Below are 18,140 nucleotides of genomic sequence, written 5' to 3'. Positions count from 1 at the left end.
ATTATATTATACACCTCAACAGCTTATAATAGGGGACTTGTAAGCCTGGCTATTTACATTAATTCATCCTATTATATTTTGCAATATTTGTATGACAAAAAAAAAAAAAAAAAATACACAACTTGCTCCACTCTAATCGTGAATAAATCTACTGAAAGAGTGGTTTATTTGAGCCAAGGTTTAATCAATGAATTGAAGGGAAGTGAGCAGCGTTTGGTATAGGGATGGCAAAAAAATGTTTTTGGGGTCAAATCCTCAATGGATTGCCTTCTGTTTGTATTACCCAAAAGTCCATTCAGACCTGACAAATCCTCTAGAAGTAAGGCCTATGAAATCAATGGTGTAATAGCAGGCGTGCCCAAAAGGTAGATCCCCACATGTTGTAGAACTACAGCTCCCATGATGCTTAGTGTCATTCTAAAGGCACACAAAGCACCATGGCAGTTTTAGAACACCTGGTAATCTACCTTCTGGACACCCATGGTGTATGGCAATGCAGTGTAGGGATGGGTAACATAAAAATGCTAATTAGTTTGCGGAGTGAGGATAACTGCTCTAGACGTGCAATTGATTCCACCTCCTAGAACCCTGGGCCAGGTTTTTGTGACAGGTGTATGCTTCACCTCCCCTATCCCTGCTTACTTTCCCTGGTGGGCCAGAGAAGGTGAGCTGGATGTCTGGTGGGGAAGCGCCATCGTCTGCACCAATATCAGGTACAGACCACTTTGAGAGCGCCCTGACTCAGACACCGCCTGTGGTCAAGAGCTGGGGGGTCATGAGGGTACTCCTTTAAGTGGTCTGTACTGGATATTGGTAGACTACAATGCCCCTTGAGTGAAGTGAGGAGATGCAGGGAGATCTTTTCATATTTGCTGGCTGAAGGAGGGCCTTACTCAGAGCGGGTGCTCCAGGCCCATACAGGGGCCCACCGATATAGTGTGAACGGGAGAATTATCTTAAAAATAAAATAAAAATGATTCTCCTTTGCCCAGGAGAGGAGCACGTGATGATTCCAGGTGGGCAGAAGATGTGCGAAAATTAATTTTAGGCAATTTGTCCAAATAAAATTCCTGGTAATCGTAAAATGAATTAATTCTTAATAATTTTACCTGTGGAGTCTACGGCTGAGATAGAATCAGAATTGATTAGTAAGTGTAAGTAGATTGTAAGATGCACTAATTAGCAACTACATGTTCTGCAAAAAAGGGCCACTGTGCATTAGTTGCTGAAATATGTCCTACAGCTGATGTATGGTTTTATGGCTCAGGGGAAAAAACAATAATTAAAAAAAATATATATATATGTATACATTTTTTATTTTATTCTTCGACCACAATAATTAAAACCCATGATCTGCAAACTCTGTCTATGGCTCATTTGCCATTATCTGTACATACTGTACTGTATTATAGCAGTGACTATATAACCCATTGGCGCGGCAGCCATTGTGGACTACTATTCCCATGATGCTGAGCAGTCCCCCATAGCTGGGTGTTATAGTCCACCACCTGCTTGCAGTCCCACATTGCAGGAAGGACATACCGCCAGCAGAGGGCGCGCGAAGGACAACTACACCAAACCGAGCGGCGTGACGTCATCACCGGGAGCCAATGGGAGGCCGACTAGCTCTGGGAGTCACAGCAGGAGGAGCGCGACATTTAAACCTGAGACCGGCCGCGACTGACGACGGGAGCTGCTCGTGTAGGACCGGAGCACAGACACGGTAAGCAACCGGGCCCCGCCCCGTGACTGAGTGAGAGTGTAACCGGGCCCCGCCCCGTGACTGAGTGTGAGTGTAACCGGGCCCCGCCCCGTGGCTCCCATCCATCACCGAGTGTAACCGGGCTCCGCGACTGAGTGTGAGTGTAACCGGGCCCCGCCCCCTGACCGAGTGTGAGTGCTCACAGCCCGCTCCGTGACTGAGTGTGAGTGCTCACAGACCTCCCTGACTGAGTGTTCACAGCCAGGCCCAGTGACTGAGTGTGAGTGTTCACGGCCAGGCCCAGTGACTGAGTGTGAGTGTTCACGGCCAGGCCCAGTGACTGAGTGTGAGTGTTCACGGCCAGGCCCAGTGACTGAGTGTGAGTGTTCACGGCCAGGCCCAGTGACTGAGTGTGAGTGTTCACGGCCAGGCCCAGTGACTGAGTGTGAGTGTTCACGGCCAGGCCCAGTGACTGAGTGTGAGTGTTCACGGCCAGGCCCAGTGACTGAGTGTGAGTGTTCACGGCCAGGCCCAGTGACTGAGTGTTCACGGCCAGGCCCAGTGACTGAGTGTTCACGGCCAGGCCCAGTGACTGAGTGTTCACGGCCAGGCCCAGTGACTGAGTGTGAGTGTTCACGGCCAGGCCCAGTGACTGAGTGTGAGTGTTCACGGCCAGGCCCAGTGACTGAGTGTGAGTGCTCACGGCCAGGCCCAGTGACTGAGTGTGAGTGCTCACGGCCAGGCCCAGTGACTGAGTGTGAGTGCTCACGGCCAGGCCCAGTGACTGAGTGTGAGTGCTCACGGCCAGGCCCAGTGACTGAGTGTGAGTGCTCACGGCCAGGCCCAGTGACTGAGTGTGAGTGCTCACGGCCAGGCCCAGTGACTGAGTGTGAGTGCTCACGGCCAGGCCCAGTGACTGAGTGTGAGTGCTCACGGCCAGGCCCAGTGACTGAGTGTGAGTGCTCACGGCCAGGCCCAGTGACTGAGTGTGAGTGCTCACGGCCGGCTCCGTGGCCGAGTGCTCACGGCCGGCTCCGTGGCCGAGTGCTCATGGCCGGCTCCCTGACTGAGTGTGAGTGCTCACGGCCTGGTCCTGAGTTGTAAATATTGCTCCCTAGTATTGGCCCCTCTGACAGACAAGGCCTCCCCGACACTGAAAGGGGGGGATCTAGATTCTAGTTCGCACCCGTACGGCCAACTCGCGCTTGCAGGACCTCTCACGGGCGGCTCCTCTCCTTTGGAATAACTTGCCTACTGCCATCAGACTCTCCCCTAGTCTTCAATCATTTAAGAAGGGCCTTAAAACCCATCTCTTCAGGAAAGCGTATGGCCTCCCAGAGTAATCTCTCCCTTACATACCTGTCTCTTGCTCTCTCCTCCAGCTCTGCTTCACTCCTACTTGATATTTCCTATCCTAATGTTTCTAATACCCCACCTCCTATAGACTGTAAGCTCATTTGAGCAGGGTCCTCTTCAACCTATTGTTCCTGTAAGTTTTCTTGTAATTGTCTTATTTATTGTTACATCCCCCTCTCAAAATATTGTAAAGCGCTACGGAATCTGTTGGCGCTATATAAATGGCAATAATAATAATAATAATAATAGTTACCCTGGCTGCACGTTACCTGTATGTTTAGACGAGGGGTGTCCAAACTTTTTTCAAAGAGGGACAGATTTGATGAAGTGAACATGCGTGAGGGCGAACCAGAACCGGAACGCGGGCCACAATTGGCCCGTGGGCTGGACTTTGGACATGCCTGGCCTAGTGAATTAGCCCCTTGTTGAAGTTATCTCACTTTTATTCCCTTGTTTTATAGTCCTTGTCCATATTTCCAGAGGGTCTAAAACTCCCCACATGATATGTACTAAAAATCTCTTCCGAAATGAGGTTCTGAAGTGTAAGGACAGAGTTCTAATTGCTTTCTCATACTGAGGTTGGGTACCAGAAAGGCTGTATAAAACGAACCACTGATTTTTGTTTTGTTCTAAAGATAGTCACTGCAAATGTTTCTCTTCTAAGCAGTAAACCATTTTCTTGTATTACAAAGTCCTGATTTACTTTACTTCTCACACATCTTGAGTTCATTACCTTGTGTTCCATGATAGTCCTTCAATAATACATTTTTACCTTTCTGCTGATGATACAGTAATATACTGAACTGCACGAGAACCCAAAGAACTTAGGTGACTTATGCCATAGGACACATTATCTCCAATAATGTAAATATAACTAAATGGACCCTCTGAGCACCTTAATGTAGTGGTTTTGGTGCCTAGATGTTGTCTCTTTTACCAGGACAATGTAAGCCTGACAAACTGCATTGATTACATTTGTCTGAAACACGCCTATAGCAGCTGTCAGATACTAGAGACACTTCCTTCTTGCGTTCAGCGTCTTCACACACCGCATGGTGACGACAAATAAAGCAATGGATAGTCAAAACACAGCTTCTGAAATAATGACTGCAATGGTAGAGGAGCGCTTGCAGTGTGGAGTTCAGTTTTGGTTTGCTAGTACATTTTCTTTTTTTTCTTAAACTGCACAGGTTGCTATCGCTAATGCTTTATTAGTGTATTTATTTCTGGTAGTTACTGGACAGATGTGGTGTGTTTTTTTTTTTTAAATTTTTTAATTTAATTTATTTATTTTTTGTGTGTGCAAATTTCTGTGCTTTAAAACAGTCTTCCTCGTTTCCTGCAGGCAATGTCTATACAGGTAAAAGAGCCGAAAGATTCTCAAACCGTTCTGGATGAGAAATCAGCTACTCAATTTATCAAACAACTCACGGAGCAAAAAAGCACAGGGAAAGAAAATGAGCTTGATAACCATTCTACTAAAGTGAAACAAAAAGCAAAGTTGTCCATGTACCCTTCTCCTGGGAATATCTTGCACACTGGGCGGCAACTACATCGAACCCCAGGCCCAGGGGTATTACCTCTGTTGCCCTCTCAAGTCTTTGAGCCAAATGTAGCTGGAAATATTTCATTTGAGAACTTGTACAGGACACTAACTCAGAATGCCTATAAGGACACTGATAATAGGGTTCCTTCGGGCAAGCAGCTTGACCGTACGGTTGTGTTCTCAAATGATCATGAAGCAACATCCAACTGTATTGGACAAAAAATGACTCCAATGACCTGTGATCGTTCTGTGAACAAAACAAAAACCAAGGCAGTCCAAGACATCGATAGGCCAAGAGAGGTCACAAGACGGGATTCTGAGCTATGTGCGAAGGAGCAAGGGTGTATGAAGTCTGAGGTTAAGAACCATATGAATGAAGTGAGTATGACCTGACAGTTATTTCTATAAAAAAATTTTCCTCCCCCCCTCGTGAGCTGCACCACTGTAACCACCTAATATGGGGTGACCCTTCAAAATTTGCAAGAGAAAGTGATGTATAGAATCCCACAAGAGGAAACTAACATCGGGAGAGCTCTACTGGTATAAGAAACAAGGAAGGGAGGCCCTACCTTTAATCAATCTAACGATATTGCAGGGGTTAATTTAGCAACCAGGGGTTTGGTGTCATTAACCATTTCACTTCCACACTCCCCACTGTCTCGGCTGGGCCAATATCCCACGTTTGTGACAGGGTACTATTTTTTTCAGTGACCGGGTTACTTGGAAGATGCACATTTCAAGGTGTGTTTCATGTTTTACAGGGATGTACAACTGAAGGAGTCAGAGGTTTCAGAAAATCAGTACATTTTAACCGAAGAATAAGCGAATTGCCTGTTAAGGGTAAGTATTTTCTCTAAAATATCACACAATGTAATATAAAGTGAAATATCTTGTTTTAAAGGGACACTATGTTCACCAGAACAACTACAGCTTAATGTAGTTGTTCTGGTGTATGTCCATGCAGGCATTTTAATGCAAACACTGTCTTTTTAGAGAAAAGGTAGTGTTTACATTACTGCCGAAGGTCACCTCTAGTGGCAGTCACAGACTAGAGCTGCTTCCTGTGTGCAGCGCTGACGTTCAGCTTCTCCATGCTCTGCATGTAGGGGCTGAACTTTCCTCATAGAGATGAATTGATTTTAAAGCATTTCTATGAGGAGATGCTAATTGGCGCAGCGTGTTGGTTTGCCGCACATGTACTCTCCATGCTTTCCTATGAGAGAGCATTGCATTGGCTGAGTGTCAATTTTGATCATCTCAGCCAAGTGGGTGGAGTCAGCCACCACAGACCCATGCGGTTCTGGGATAAATGTGCATAAACACACCATTTTAAAAGCTTTCAGGGGACTTAAAGGGAAACTCCAGTGCCAGGAAAACAATCCGTTTTCCTGGCACTGGAGGGTCCCTCTCCCTCCCACCCCCCAATCCCCAGTTGCTGAAGGGGTGAAAACCCCTTCAGTCACTTACCAGGGGCAGCGACAGGTCCCACGTCGCTGCTTCCTCCTCCCCCGCCGCTCCTCCTTCTGGTTACGTCGGCCGGTGGGCGAGACTGATCTCGCCCGCCGGCCGAGGAGACCTAATGCGCATTAGCGCACCCCATAGGAAAGCATTGAAAATGAATTTCAATGCTTCCCTATGGGGAATAGAGCGACGCTGGAGGTCCTCACACAGCGTGAGGACGTCCAGCGACGCTCTAGCACAGAAAACCTGTGCTATGAAGCAGGAAGTGTCCTCTAGTGGCTGTCTAATAGACAGCCACTAGGGGAGGACTTAACCCTGCAAGGTAAATATTGCAGTTTTAAAAAAACTGCAATAATTACAGTTGCAGGGTTAAGGGTAGTGGGAGTTGGCACCCAAACCACTCCAATGAGCAGAAGTGGTCTGGGTGCCTGGAGTGTCCCTTTAAATAGTGCTTTCATAACTGGTGACGAGAATACATATTTCTATTCCTATCACTATAGTGTTCCTTTAAAACAGTGATCAAGCATTTACTAGCATAGTAATGACATGGTTTAACAATACCACTCACTGACTAGCCATTAGCGAGTATGAATTCATCCCTGGTGAGTGTGCCATGGACCCACCTGGCTAATTGTGGCAAGTAAGCTTTAGGCCTGTCAATTAGTGCAAGACTTAGGATTTATATAAAATAAAAATGTATAATTTTAGGACAAGGGTTACAGTTCTAACAAGTCAATCCTCTAAAAAATTTCAACTGTGTGCATTCCTTTCTAGTTTCTTAAAGGAACACTGTAGTGTTAGGCATGTATTCCTAATGTTATAGAGTTGTAATGACCATTTAGATTCATGGGTCTCTCCTAACTGAAAGAAATAAAAATATTTACCATTTCAGCCGCCACCGCAGCTGCCCTGCCTTCTTGGCTGAGATAATCAGTTTTGATGCTCTCAGCCAATCCAATACTTCCTTTTATATCTGGTCTGTTTCTCTTGTCAATCAGGTTTAAACCCGCTACGTGTTTCTGGTGTACTGAGGAATTTGCCAGGCTATGAATGCCGAAAAGAAGACCTAGAGTTTCTTAAACACATGGAAAACATGGAAAGGACAAAACTGTTGAAGGTAGCAATATTTATTTATTTTTGTCGTTGTTTTTTTTTTTTTTTTGTCAATTCTTTATTTTGGTGATGACAGTTACATTGCGACCGGTATGCATTGTGTGGCTTGCGCAGAAGCCCGATGGTGTCTTGGTAACCGTCTGATTTTTTTTTTTTTTTTTTCGTAACATGTATATCATGCATAAAAGACATACAAAAAATAAGCATAATAAATGTAATAAACATATGTCACGTATTATTGTTGTATGAGGATAAGTGATCCGTTTTGCGTGTTGCTGTATGTATGCGTCGGCTGTGTTAGTTTCGTATTGTACCCTTCTGCGTTGTGTTATATTTTGTCTCTGTGTTGGTCCTGCCTCTGCGGTCTGGGTTTCCCCCAGCAGTCAGGTGTCGAATTGTTCCCACAATGCCCATACTTTTTGGTAAGTGGTTGTGGTGTTTCGCACCTGGGCCGTTAATCTGTCCATCAGACAGTTGTCTCTGATTTTCGTCTGTACTAGCGTAATAGGTGGGGTTTCTGACTTGATCCAGTGTTGCGCTAGAGCCCTACGTGCTGCCAGGTTTAGTAGGTTTAAGAGTCTCTGGCTATACTTGTCAAGCCCGTCTGTCGGCCTGGATAGGAGACAAGCCCATGGGTCTGCCGTCAGCTTTTTCTGTAGGATGCGTGAATTCAATTCTGTCACCTCTTTCCAGTAAGTTTTTGCTTTGGGGCATTGCCACCACATGTGGATGTATGTGCCTTTTTCCCCACACAGTCTCCAACATGTGTCCGAGGGGCTCAGTCCCATGTGGCATTGTTTTGTTGGGGTGGTGTACCATCGGAATAGAATTTTGTACATTTGTTCCTGTAGTGTGGTGCATATGGATACCTTGGAGCTTGCTTCCCATATGTCTCGCCACTCCTCCCCCTCCAGCTTCTCGCCCAGATCAGTTTCCCACTTGTCTGTGTAAGTTAGTGTACCCCATTCCCCTGACTCCCCACCAATGTGGTTGTATAGAGTTGTGATCAGTTTCGTGGGCATTCGTTCGTTAAGACACATGCGTTCGAAAAAGGTTATTTGTTTGGAGATTGCTGTCTTAACCTCCGTGGTATGGGCGAAATCTCGGATTTGAATATAGCGAAAAAAGTCGCGGGTCGTCAGGGGTGCTAGGGTCTTGAGATAGTCATAGGTAATTACCTGATTGTCTTGGTACAGGTGTGTGTATCTCCTTATCCCCGTGGCCTCTATGCCTTTAAAGGCTTTTGTGCGTAATCCCGGTGGGAACGCTCTGTTGCGCAGTACCGGTGTCATGGGAGAGGGATTATTCATGAGCTGTTGTTTTATGGCAGTTTTGTCCCATACGTCTATCGAGTTTAGGATTGCTGGGCAAGTGGTTTTAAGGAGCACCCTGCATTTTTTGGGGGTCCATATTAAGCGTTGTGGTGGGTCCTCGCCCATCAGGGCCGTTTCTATGTCCACCCATTGGTGGTGGCCGGCAGGGGTGTGCTATTTGCGTTGCAAGATAATAGTGGTATAGGTGAGGCAATCCCAGTCCTCCCCTCCACTTGGGGTTGTATAGTACTGCCCTGGCTATCCGGGGTCTCTTTCCCTGCCATATAAACTCGTCTATCGCTTTCTGGATGTCGGCTAAATCTCCTTTGGTGACCCTAACGGGTAGTGCTTGGAATAGGAGGTTTTGTCGTTGTTTTATTAAATGCAAAAAAAGTATTTTTTTATATTACATAGTAAATGTAATCATGGCAACCTTTTCAAGCAGGGTCCTTAGGTCATCTAGGAAATATGAATCTTGTGCATTCATTGAAGATTAAATGGCTTATCCTATCTGGATCTCTGCCCAAATTGATTACATATTTACAGATAATGCTGACTGAAATAGATGACTTTGGGGCAGGAGGCTCTCTGTTATTGACCTCAAAGTAGATACAAATTCAAGAATATAAATTCTCGCTCTACTTGTGCTTTTGGTCATTCTTAGAGTAGCAACATTTCTATGGACACCTAAGTGTGTGCCAAATTATTTACCAGTTGTTTTTAGTATATTTCTGTGGCCCCTTTTTATATATTTTTTTTTTACTGCCAGTGTGTATGAAACTGAATACCAAACAGAAGAATTTAGGCTGAAACAGACAAACTATTTGACTGTATCACTAGACTAAATTATTGTAGCTGAATTGGAGAATTCTTTCAAACTAGGACATTTGTACTAAATTTTGATATTGAGTCTTCAATTTATTACAAGTGACTTCAAAATACAGCATAAAATAACAAGTTAGTAAAAATTAAAGAGTTAAGATTGGTCACCACCACCAGACAGTTTGATCTAAGATACACAATTTTCAGTTTTGCATCTATTGAAGGCATAAACGGTAAACCAAAAAATATTATATAGCCAAAATTAATTTCTTAAAATACCTATTTTTAACACCCTGTTTTGTTTAATTACCTTACCTTCCTTCTTGCCAGGATGAATTGCTGTCCCTGAGAAAAGAACGGATTACTTCAAATCGAGAAAAGGAATTAGCCGTTGCTAGAAAGGAAAAAATTGAAAATGATATTCAGGGAATGGTAAGAATACGAATGGGGTATCTTTTAGCTGCAGCAAGTCAAAGGAAGTAGCACTTGGTTTGTTTTGAGCAATGTACATGAGTCCTGAAAGGAAAATGTATAGTAGATGGGTGTCCTATAGAAGACTTTCACTTTGCAGGCCACTTTGGAGAACAATGAAGTAGGCCTCATATATGTGCCAGCAAAGTGCAGAACAAATGTTTGGCATATATTGTCATCTGGGTGTCATGCTGTCAGTGGGTTACCTGGCACCTTTCTGTAGGCCCAGTGTGTTGGGATCAATTGGCAAATCTTTACTTTTTATGTTAGGAGATGGGAGGATACCTTTATATAGTGAGTCGTCCTATCATCACATTAATAAAGAGTTTACACCTAAAAATTTATCTAAATAGTAATCACCCTGGACATCCTGTATGTTGCTATGTGTATTCATACCGGACTTCCTGCAAGCTTAGTTTAACAGGGCTCTTGTCACATTATTTACTAATCTGAGCATCAAAAGTGAATTTAAATATTGGGCCAAAGTTCCTGAATTCGGTAAAATTCTCCGAGTTTGCTATGCTTCCAGTTCAGCTAGTTTGGTTTAAATTGTGAAATTCACCTTGCATTCAATCTGAATTCCTGATGATTATCGTGTGTGTTAGTTATAGTGCTGAGTAATCATGTTGGTGCTTAATAAATATCCATCCTCTCATAAATCATTAAAAAGCAAACTGTTAAACCTGTGAAAGTTGTACTGTTTGTTACTCTTGATAAATGTGGAAGCAGTAACATTCTCTTATCTAATTTTAATCTGCATATTCAGTCTATATGTTGGCATTAAATGGTCCATATCGGGGTGTGTTTTGCAGAGACATTCCTATGAGTGCACTGTGCAGCTTGGAAGAGCGTTCTTGTGTAGGACCCAGAACCCCTCTTCTGTGAGTTCATTATCTGATAATGATGTCCTGAAGAGGTTAAACCCAGTGTCCATTCGGCATGTGCTGGAGGATGAACGAAACCAGCTATTCAATGCTCAGGAAGAACTGACCAGGAGGAAACTAGAGGCTCCCAACCCTGCAAATCATGTACAGGAGGATATGAGGTAGCTTACTAAACCATTGGGTGCTATGTTAAAATACCTAGCCAAGGGTTTGGGCCAATAGATGACGTTCTTTTTAATGTTTCAGTGTAAGGGTTGAATCTTGTAACCAGCGTGTGAAGGAGGCTGAACACAGAGTACAGCAGTTGCAGGTAAGAATTTCAACAAGTTAAAGTATCATATTCCACATGCTATAGGTTTATACACATACACACTCTGGGATTTCCACCATATATTTTAGAGTAACACCATCAATCTTGATAAAGACCAAGAGAGTCGAACATTGAAGAATCCCAGAGAGTGCTCTTTTCTTTTTTGCTTAATACAGTGCTGGGAAACACCCGGGTGGTTAATGACAGTTATTGAGCAAATTAAGGTAGAGTGCCAGATTTTTATTGATCTAGAAAGCTATTTTCACACGTACGTGCTTGGTCAAAATAAAATAACTGGATTATTTAGATGAAGTATTATTTGTAGAGTGTGTGTGTATGTATGTGTGTGTGTGTGTGTGTGTGTATATATATATATAAACACATGTATATACAAATCTGCTGAATATGATTAAACTTCTTACAAGAAACTACTGAATACATTTGAAAAATGTGAATACAATGTTTTTGTTATTTAATGTTGCATTATTCCTTTATCTTGCCATTATCTTCCTGATTGGGTGAAGTGCTGTCTTTAGTAATTAGTTTCTTCAATTTGCTAGGAAGAAGTAATTGTTCTCCAGCAGCAAGTAGAAACTACACAGAAAGAGGTTGCAGAGGTAAGCTTTGGTTTTTAAATATATTTTTTTTATTTCTAAACATTTTTGAGGTCTGGTATTAATGGCTTGTATACCTGAAGTTAAAATAAATGAAGGGTCTCCAAAATTCAGATACTTTTATAAACTGTTATGATGGACTAAAATATGGTGATGTAGTTACACCATACTGCTATATGGTGTTCCAATAATACCCATGTAAGACTTTTTTTATTTTTTTTAATAATAAAAAAATATATTTAGATTTTAATACTGTCTGCCATTAAAACAACTAGAAACCCTACTCTGACTGCCATTCTGGATTAGTAACAGCGCTCTATAAAGCAAATAATGGCAAAAACTGACATCTCATCTGCTATAGGTGCCTTCAGCACTACAATGTAATGATAAAAACTCATGCAGCATCTCCCATGTGTGATTCAAATGATGCATCCACCATGGTAGTTATTGTGGGCATAGGCTTCTCTGTATAGCTGTCCTGTGGCACTGGTGTTATTCATAGGACTTTTATTTACTGAAATGCAAATGGTGTAGAATTGGCACCGGAGTTGGATATTTTAGGGAACGATAGCAGCTGGATTGGTAGGCTAGTTTTTCTTTTCCTCCCCAATGCAGATATTCTGATCTAAAAATTGCAATGGGGGGTTTTCAATTCACTGTAAATATACCCTGTAGATGTTACATTAACCACGCTTCTTCGGTTAGTTCTCTGAGGCTGTCTGTGAAATCTCATCCCAATTTGAATAAATGTATGAAAATCAAAACATGCAGACCAGGCTGTCACTAAAATGTAAATTTATTCTGTACTACATAGCTTCAGTTTTGATTTAGCAGTAATAAGGACTTTTTTTTTTCGTTGCATCCTATTTCTAATAATTCAATTTTGGCAATTGTCAGTTTATTTAAAAAAATATATATCTATATATATTTTTTTTTTTTTGGAAAATAGCTAGCAGGTGGCACAATTGTTCTATTTTATATTCTCATCGTCGCTTGGATTATTCTGTTGTGCACAATGCAGTTACAGCCTAGGTAATGGCTGCACACTGGATGACACAGTCTCTGTATTGATAGGAATGTTCCAAGTTAGTGATGAAGTTTTTGCTTCACATGTTCTGCCCATGAACAATTTACAGTACTAGCCACCCTTAAAGGGCAACCTCTTGCCTATAATCCCATGATAAGTCAAAGCACTTTATTTTTCTTCTGGCGTGGCATCAAGAGTAATTATATGCATGTAAGTGTATCTGACAGACTCCCCAGTAGTGCTATTCTGTCTAGCTTGCCCAGGGTGCCAGTTAGGGCCATGCTCATCTGAACCTTCACTGGAGCTAGCTTCGCAACCAGAGCTGAAATCAGAAACTTTATTTAACCGTCCATCTTATAAATATTTAACAAGCTCTCATTTTGCTAGCACATTGTATAGATGAATACGTTGTTAATGTACAGTGGGTTCTACATAGCTGAATCCCTTAACACACAATATGGCGTTAGTGAGCACACTGTGTACTTAGTTTAAACCATGCAAGTTCAGATAGCAAGATTATTTTTTTTAAATGTTATTTCTTGTAGTTTAATGTTTTATATATTTTATTGCACCAGGAACATTTGCAAAAGAAAAGTGAACAAATTCAAAGCTGCATGAAACACACTTACGACTCGGAGGGAAACCACAGTCTGACAGAAGCTGAGCAAGAGCGAATGGACCGCCGACTTCAGCGAGTTGTACGCCGAAAATACCTTTACTTAGAAAGGGAAAGACTATTACAGAGGATAAAAGAGAACTTGTAATGGGGATGTTTAATTCTGAATTCATCATGTTAAAATATCTGGTTATAAAGTTTCATGTTAATATTTTATAATGCTAATCTATTAAATGTGTTCGGTCATGTACAACAAAGCACATGCTAGTTGAGCTATAGTTAATATATGCCACTATGAAGCATGGTCAAGTAGCACACATTCTGAAACCATATGCCTCTGTTATGGATCTCATACTGTCACAAGTCTGTAAATATAACGGTCTTAAACATTTCAAATTAACACTTAATTGACACATTCACGTCACATTCACATTAAGTACAGTTTACTCCTGAAGGCTGAAATAGTTAAACCGGTTTCACAAAGATGTTAGCTCTTTTTGATGGATAATCTAAAGTTGCAAATGAGTATAGCAATAGCTGTTACAAAGGGATCACCATTGGTTTATGTGAAGTAGTATTTATAAAAGGAAAAAAGATGCTGAGGGCCGCCTCAAATTAACTCACTTTCTAAGGGGAATTGGGTAAAATGACATGATAAATATGCACACTTTTCTGTAATCTTAAATTGCCTGTGACATAGGCACCATGTGACATGGTAACTTTTGGACCATTACCAAGTCATTTGTGGTAGTTTAAAAAAAAAAAGTTTTATCCTGTATTATAAAAATAATGCGGACATTTTGGGCACATTGGTCAGTTAATCTTAAGACACGCATGATTCCATCAAATATGTTCTCAGCCCAGAATTTCAAGGATATTGGGTTGATTGCCAATACTCTTGACAACCATTTCTAGCCATTATCTGCCTTCTGTAGTGTCTGAGCTCAGCAACAGGTAAAACTGCCAGTAAAATTATGAATGATAGAGCTAGTTAACACTAATGAATCATCATATTGAGAATTTGTATATTTCTTATCATGAAGTGACCTGTAAGTTCTTGGTACCATAACCACATCAATAAGCAGTAATGAGTTTGGTACTTGAAGTCTATTTAATGCCATTAGAGACCTTTTAGTTCATGGATACAATTTCAGAGTACTTTTATTGATAAATCGAATAAAAAAAAAAAAAAGTAAAATAATTACATAAAACATTTAAATATATAACGCATTTCACCATACTTTTTTAACCAGGTTCATACAACATACTTTTTAGAGCCATTGTATGATTAAATGTTTTGTATTTAAAGGTCTTATATAGTTTTTACCCTATTTTATTTTCCAATGAAAGCACTTTACTGGACCAGTTTGCTGCTGGATTCCTGTACTCTAAATCCTTGGTGGGGATGATACCACCTAAGCCTGTTAGACAGAGCCATCCCTATCTGCTCTATCAGATGCAAGCAGTTTTTATCCATTTTATCACTTTACAGTCTACACTATTGTGTTTTTTTTTTCTTTACTTATACAATTAGAGAGAGACCACTAGCACATATATCCCAGAGTGGGGATCGTACCACTTCACACCATACCTGTGGAGCCACTCTGTAGGCTCCAGTACACGTGAGTACACCTTTTATAGCTATATATTTTAATATTTAATCTAGCATATTGCACCATATATATCTGATTTCTCCTACATATCTGCAAGAGAAGCTGCATCCACAAGAACCTCCTATAGAGTCTGTACTCCATTTCATCAGGCAGGGATTATTCCACCAAAGCTGCTATAAAGTGCAAATATTTATAAAGGCCTTTCTCATGGTGTGCCCCCGTGGATCGGTTGGTTTAGCAGAGTCTTGAAGTCCCTCTGCATGGCTCGGTCTTTTGGTCAGCGTAGTGCGTTTGGGGACCCTTTGAGAGCTTAGTGAGGTTGCCCTCTGCGTGGGCCGGTGCTTGAGGTTACCGCGGCAGTCCGCATGGCAGGGTGTGTGGCGTCTGTGTATATGCTTCTGTCGGATCGCCCGCAATCTCCTACATGCGAGCCGGGTCGTTCCGTGGCCCCTTCTGGTTTTTTTTGTCTGTGTGTTGGGTCTGGCAGGATCCCTGCAGACGAAGGCATCCCACTTGTGTCCTTGTGGAGGGCACGTTTGGCCCAAAAAGACTTCAGCAAGCACTCTATCCTCACCTCTAGTGGGGGCATTGTGGTGTCAGGTGCTGGTCTGCGCGTGGCGGTCGCCATGATGGTGATGCTGGGTCTGTCTGCCATTTTGGGTATCGCTGTGACCGCTCTGCCGGAGGATTTGCCATCATCTGCCAGGATGTTCAAGCCTGCAGTCTCCCATGCTGGCTGGGACCGGGATATCCCCCACCGCTCAGGGGGGGGTGGGAAGCAGTGTACGAGCGCCCCCTCTTCATCCTGAGAACCCGGACAGCGGCTGTCTCTCCGCGGCTCCCACCCGTGCGGGCCGCAGGCTGCGTTTTGGACGATAAAGCAGCGGGGAGCCCCGTGTCTGGCATCCCTGGATTCAGCATCTCCTCCTGGATAGGAAGGTAGTAGTCCGCAGTCGGCACGCTCCGGTAGTCAGGCGTTAAGCCCAGAATCATGACTTCAGATGCGGGAGCTCTCGCCATGTGCGTCTAACGCGCGCGGTAGGTAAGCTCCGCCCCCCCTTACTGTATTTTTTAACGTACTTCACTGTCAGTTTCCTATTTCTCCTTTTCATGGTTATATATACACACACTCCAAGGACACTATTGAAATATTGTCCCTCTGCCAATAGCTAGGTGTGTCGTCCCCATGCTCTCCTGTGGAGGATTTGAAGACGCTGGACATCCAGCGTCATTTCACAGAGCTAAACCAGGAATCGACCTCTAGTGGCGGTCTGGAAGCCAGACATTAGAGGTGGAGTTAACCTTGGAATGTAATTATTGCAGTTTCTCTAAAACTAGTGTTTTACATTGCAGGGCTAAGGGGGACAGGGACACTGCATCCAGACCACTTCAATGAGATTAAGTGGTCTGGGTACCTGTAGTATCCTTTTTAAAGCAGAGCTGTGCAAAACTCCGGTGCCAGTTTGCCACAGCCTTTACAAATTTGTCTCCCGGCATGTAAGTTACGCAAAGGAAGAGAACCTAAGTATAGCAGGTCTGTTACACATGGACACAGCCTGTATAGATTTCAGTAAAACGGGAGATCTACATCAACCACCATAAGCCTTATCTGAAGTAGCATCCCAATACATAAATAAAAAGAAACACTAAGCACCATAACCATTACACAGCTTACTGGTGAGGAGTCTTTGGGTGCACTTCCCTCTGTGGGCAAAAAGAAAAAATAAATAAATACACTATAGGAATTCTCTGTGCTTGCAGCCCGTCATTCAAGTATGAACAGACCATGTGTAACTGAAACATCCATATTATCTTGGGTTCCAAGATCATTTTTTTTTGTTTTCCTGTCTGGTTTTCTTCAAACCACAAAGCCTTTACAGAACAGCAGGCAGCACTTAAAGATTATTTTCATCATAGCTATTAAAATAAGCTGTAGTGGTACTCAGACTGTCCTGTTGGTCCTAGTCTTTAAAAGTTGCTTTCTTTTTGCAGTGTTGAGCAGAGGCTCTTACCATCCATTGAGCATGTGAAACCTTTAAAGGGACACTCCTCACACACACAATGCTTTGTGTGTTAGGAGCATCTTATTTGCATTGCAGCTTATAGAATGTATGATTTTTATTTCTTTTCTTTCTTCAAATCAGGGATTTTACAAATAATTGCAGTAACCTCTCCCTGGATTTAAAATCATACATGCAGGAAGGATTTCTTCCAGATTCAGGTAGCTCCAAGAAGCTAATAGAAGTGGCAAGTGTAAGTTCCCCTACAAGTAAAAATGTGCCTGTCTGTCCACACTGCCCACATTGGCCTTGTGCAGACTACCTTGCCGTCTACGCCTGGAGAACTTTGGCTTTATTTCCCAGCACAAACAGAGTCTAAGGGGAGGGCTGTCAAAGGCTGCAGACATTAGATCTGCAGCTTTTGGAAATAGTTTTTAGATATACCTTACAATTAAAAATTCAGTAATAAATGCATGTTTTCATTGGAGGCTTATCTATTAATTGGATATATATATATAAAAAAATGCTTCCATTGGAATGTTCAATAACTCACCAACTGCTGGCTCTGGGTGATATGCTTTGCCTGATAGTAAATTCACAAAGAAACAAAGATTAAAAGTCTTCAAAAAAATGGTTTTATTTTATGTACATCTATGTTTGAACACATAGACCTTCCATCCTTTATACAATCTACAGTCTAACAACATATACATATATGTGTCTACAGTACATGCCCATTCCACACAAATTACATTCAAGGAGCACTGTGGATTTAAAAGAAATGCACATTTAGATAAAGAGTTAGAATGTGTCCACTTTGTGCCATTGCAAAGCTCTGATGGAAAGGAAGATAATTCTGTGTGCTGCTAACATGGATTGGTTACCCGAAGAAGTGTAGCACATTCACAGTTTGTGCAGAATTACTGCACATGCGTTTATCACATTGGTTTACTGTTAAACTTGGGAAACAAGTGCTTGTGAAAAGGGTCACAGGAGATTATTATCCAGCTGTATGTTATAGGTATAACAAAAAAGTGAAATCGCGTAACACTGTTCATAACAGTCCTTGTACAAGAACTAACTAGGTCCCCCAACTTACCACCAACAGTTTCACGCCTTCCAATAAGTCAGTGCAGCAGTGGGAACTGCTATTTGCACTCCAGATGTATGTGGCCCTAAATGTCTCACAATGCATTGTGGGAGCTGTGCCATCAATGCTATATTCGGTAAATGGCTTCCTATGATGATACAAACACCTTGGGACTGTGGCCATTTCAGCCTATGATTAATAC

The 18,140-nt window shown here is 42.4% G+C and overlaps 1 protein-coding gene across 1 annotated transcript; it reads left to right on the top strand.

Annotated features, from left to right (window-relative positions):
* The first annotated feature begins 1,632 nt into the window (after window positions 1–1,632).
* Window positions 1,633–13,507, top strand: LOC134587179 (uncharacterized). The gene is made up of 9 exons (XM_063443372.1): window positions 1,633–1,723; window positions 4,404–4,982; window positions 5,366–5,444; window positions 7,064–7,182; window positions 9,644–9,745; window positions 10,597–10,829; window positions 10,915–10,978; window positions 11,539–11,595; window positions 13,195–13,507. Exons 2-9 carry the CDS (start codon window positions 4,407–4,409, stop codon window positions 13,381–13,383), a joined length of 1,419 nt encoding a protein of 472 aa, XP_063299442.1. The 5' UTR covers window positions 1,633–1,723; window positions 4,404–4,406; the 3' UTR covers window positions 13,384–13,507.
* Window positions 13,508–18,140: the final 4,633 nt, after the last annotated feature.

The sequence above is a fragment of the Pelobates fuscus genome, chromosome 1, assembly GCF_036172605.1.
Source record: "Pelobates fuscus isolate aPelFus1 chromosome 1, aPelFus1.pri, whole genome shotgun sequence".
NCBI classification, from domain to species: Eukaryota; Metazoa; Chordata; class Amphibia; order Anura; family Pelobatidae; genus Pelobates; species Pelobates fuscus.
The sequence above is the reverse complement of the archived record's forward strand: the minus strand, read 5'-3'. Positions and strand labels throughout refer to the sequence as shown.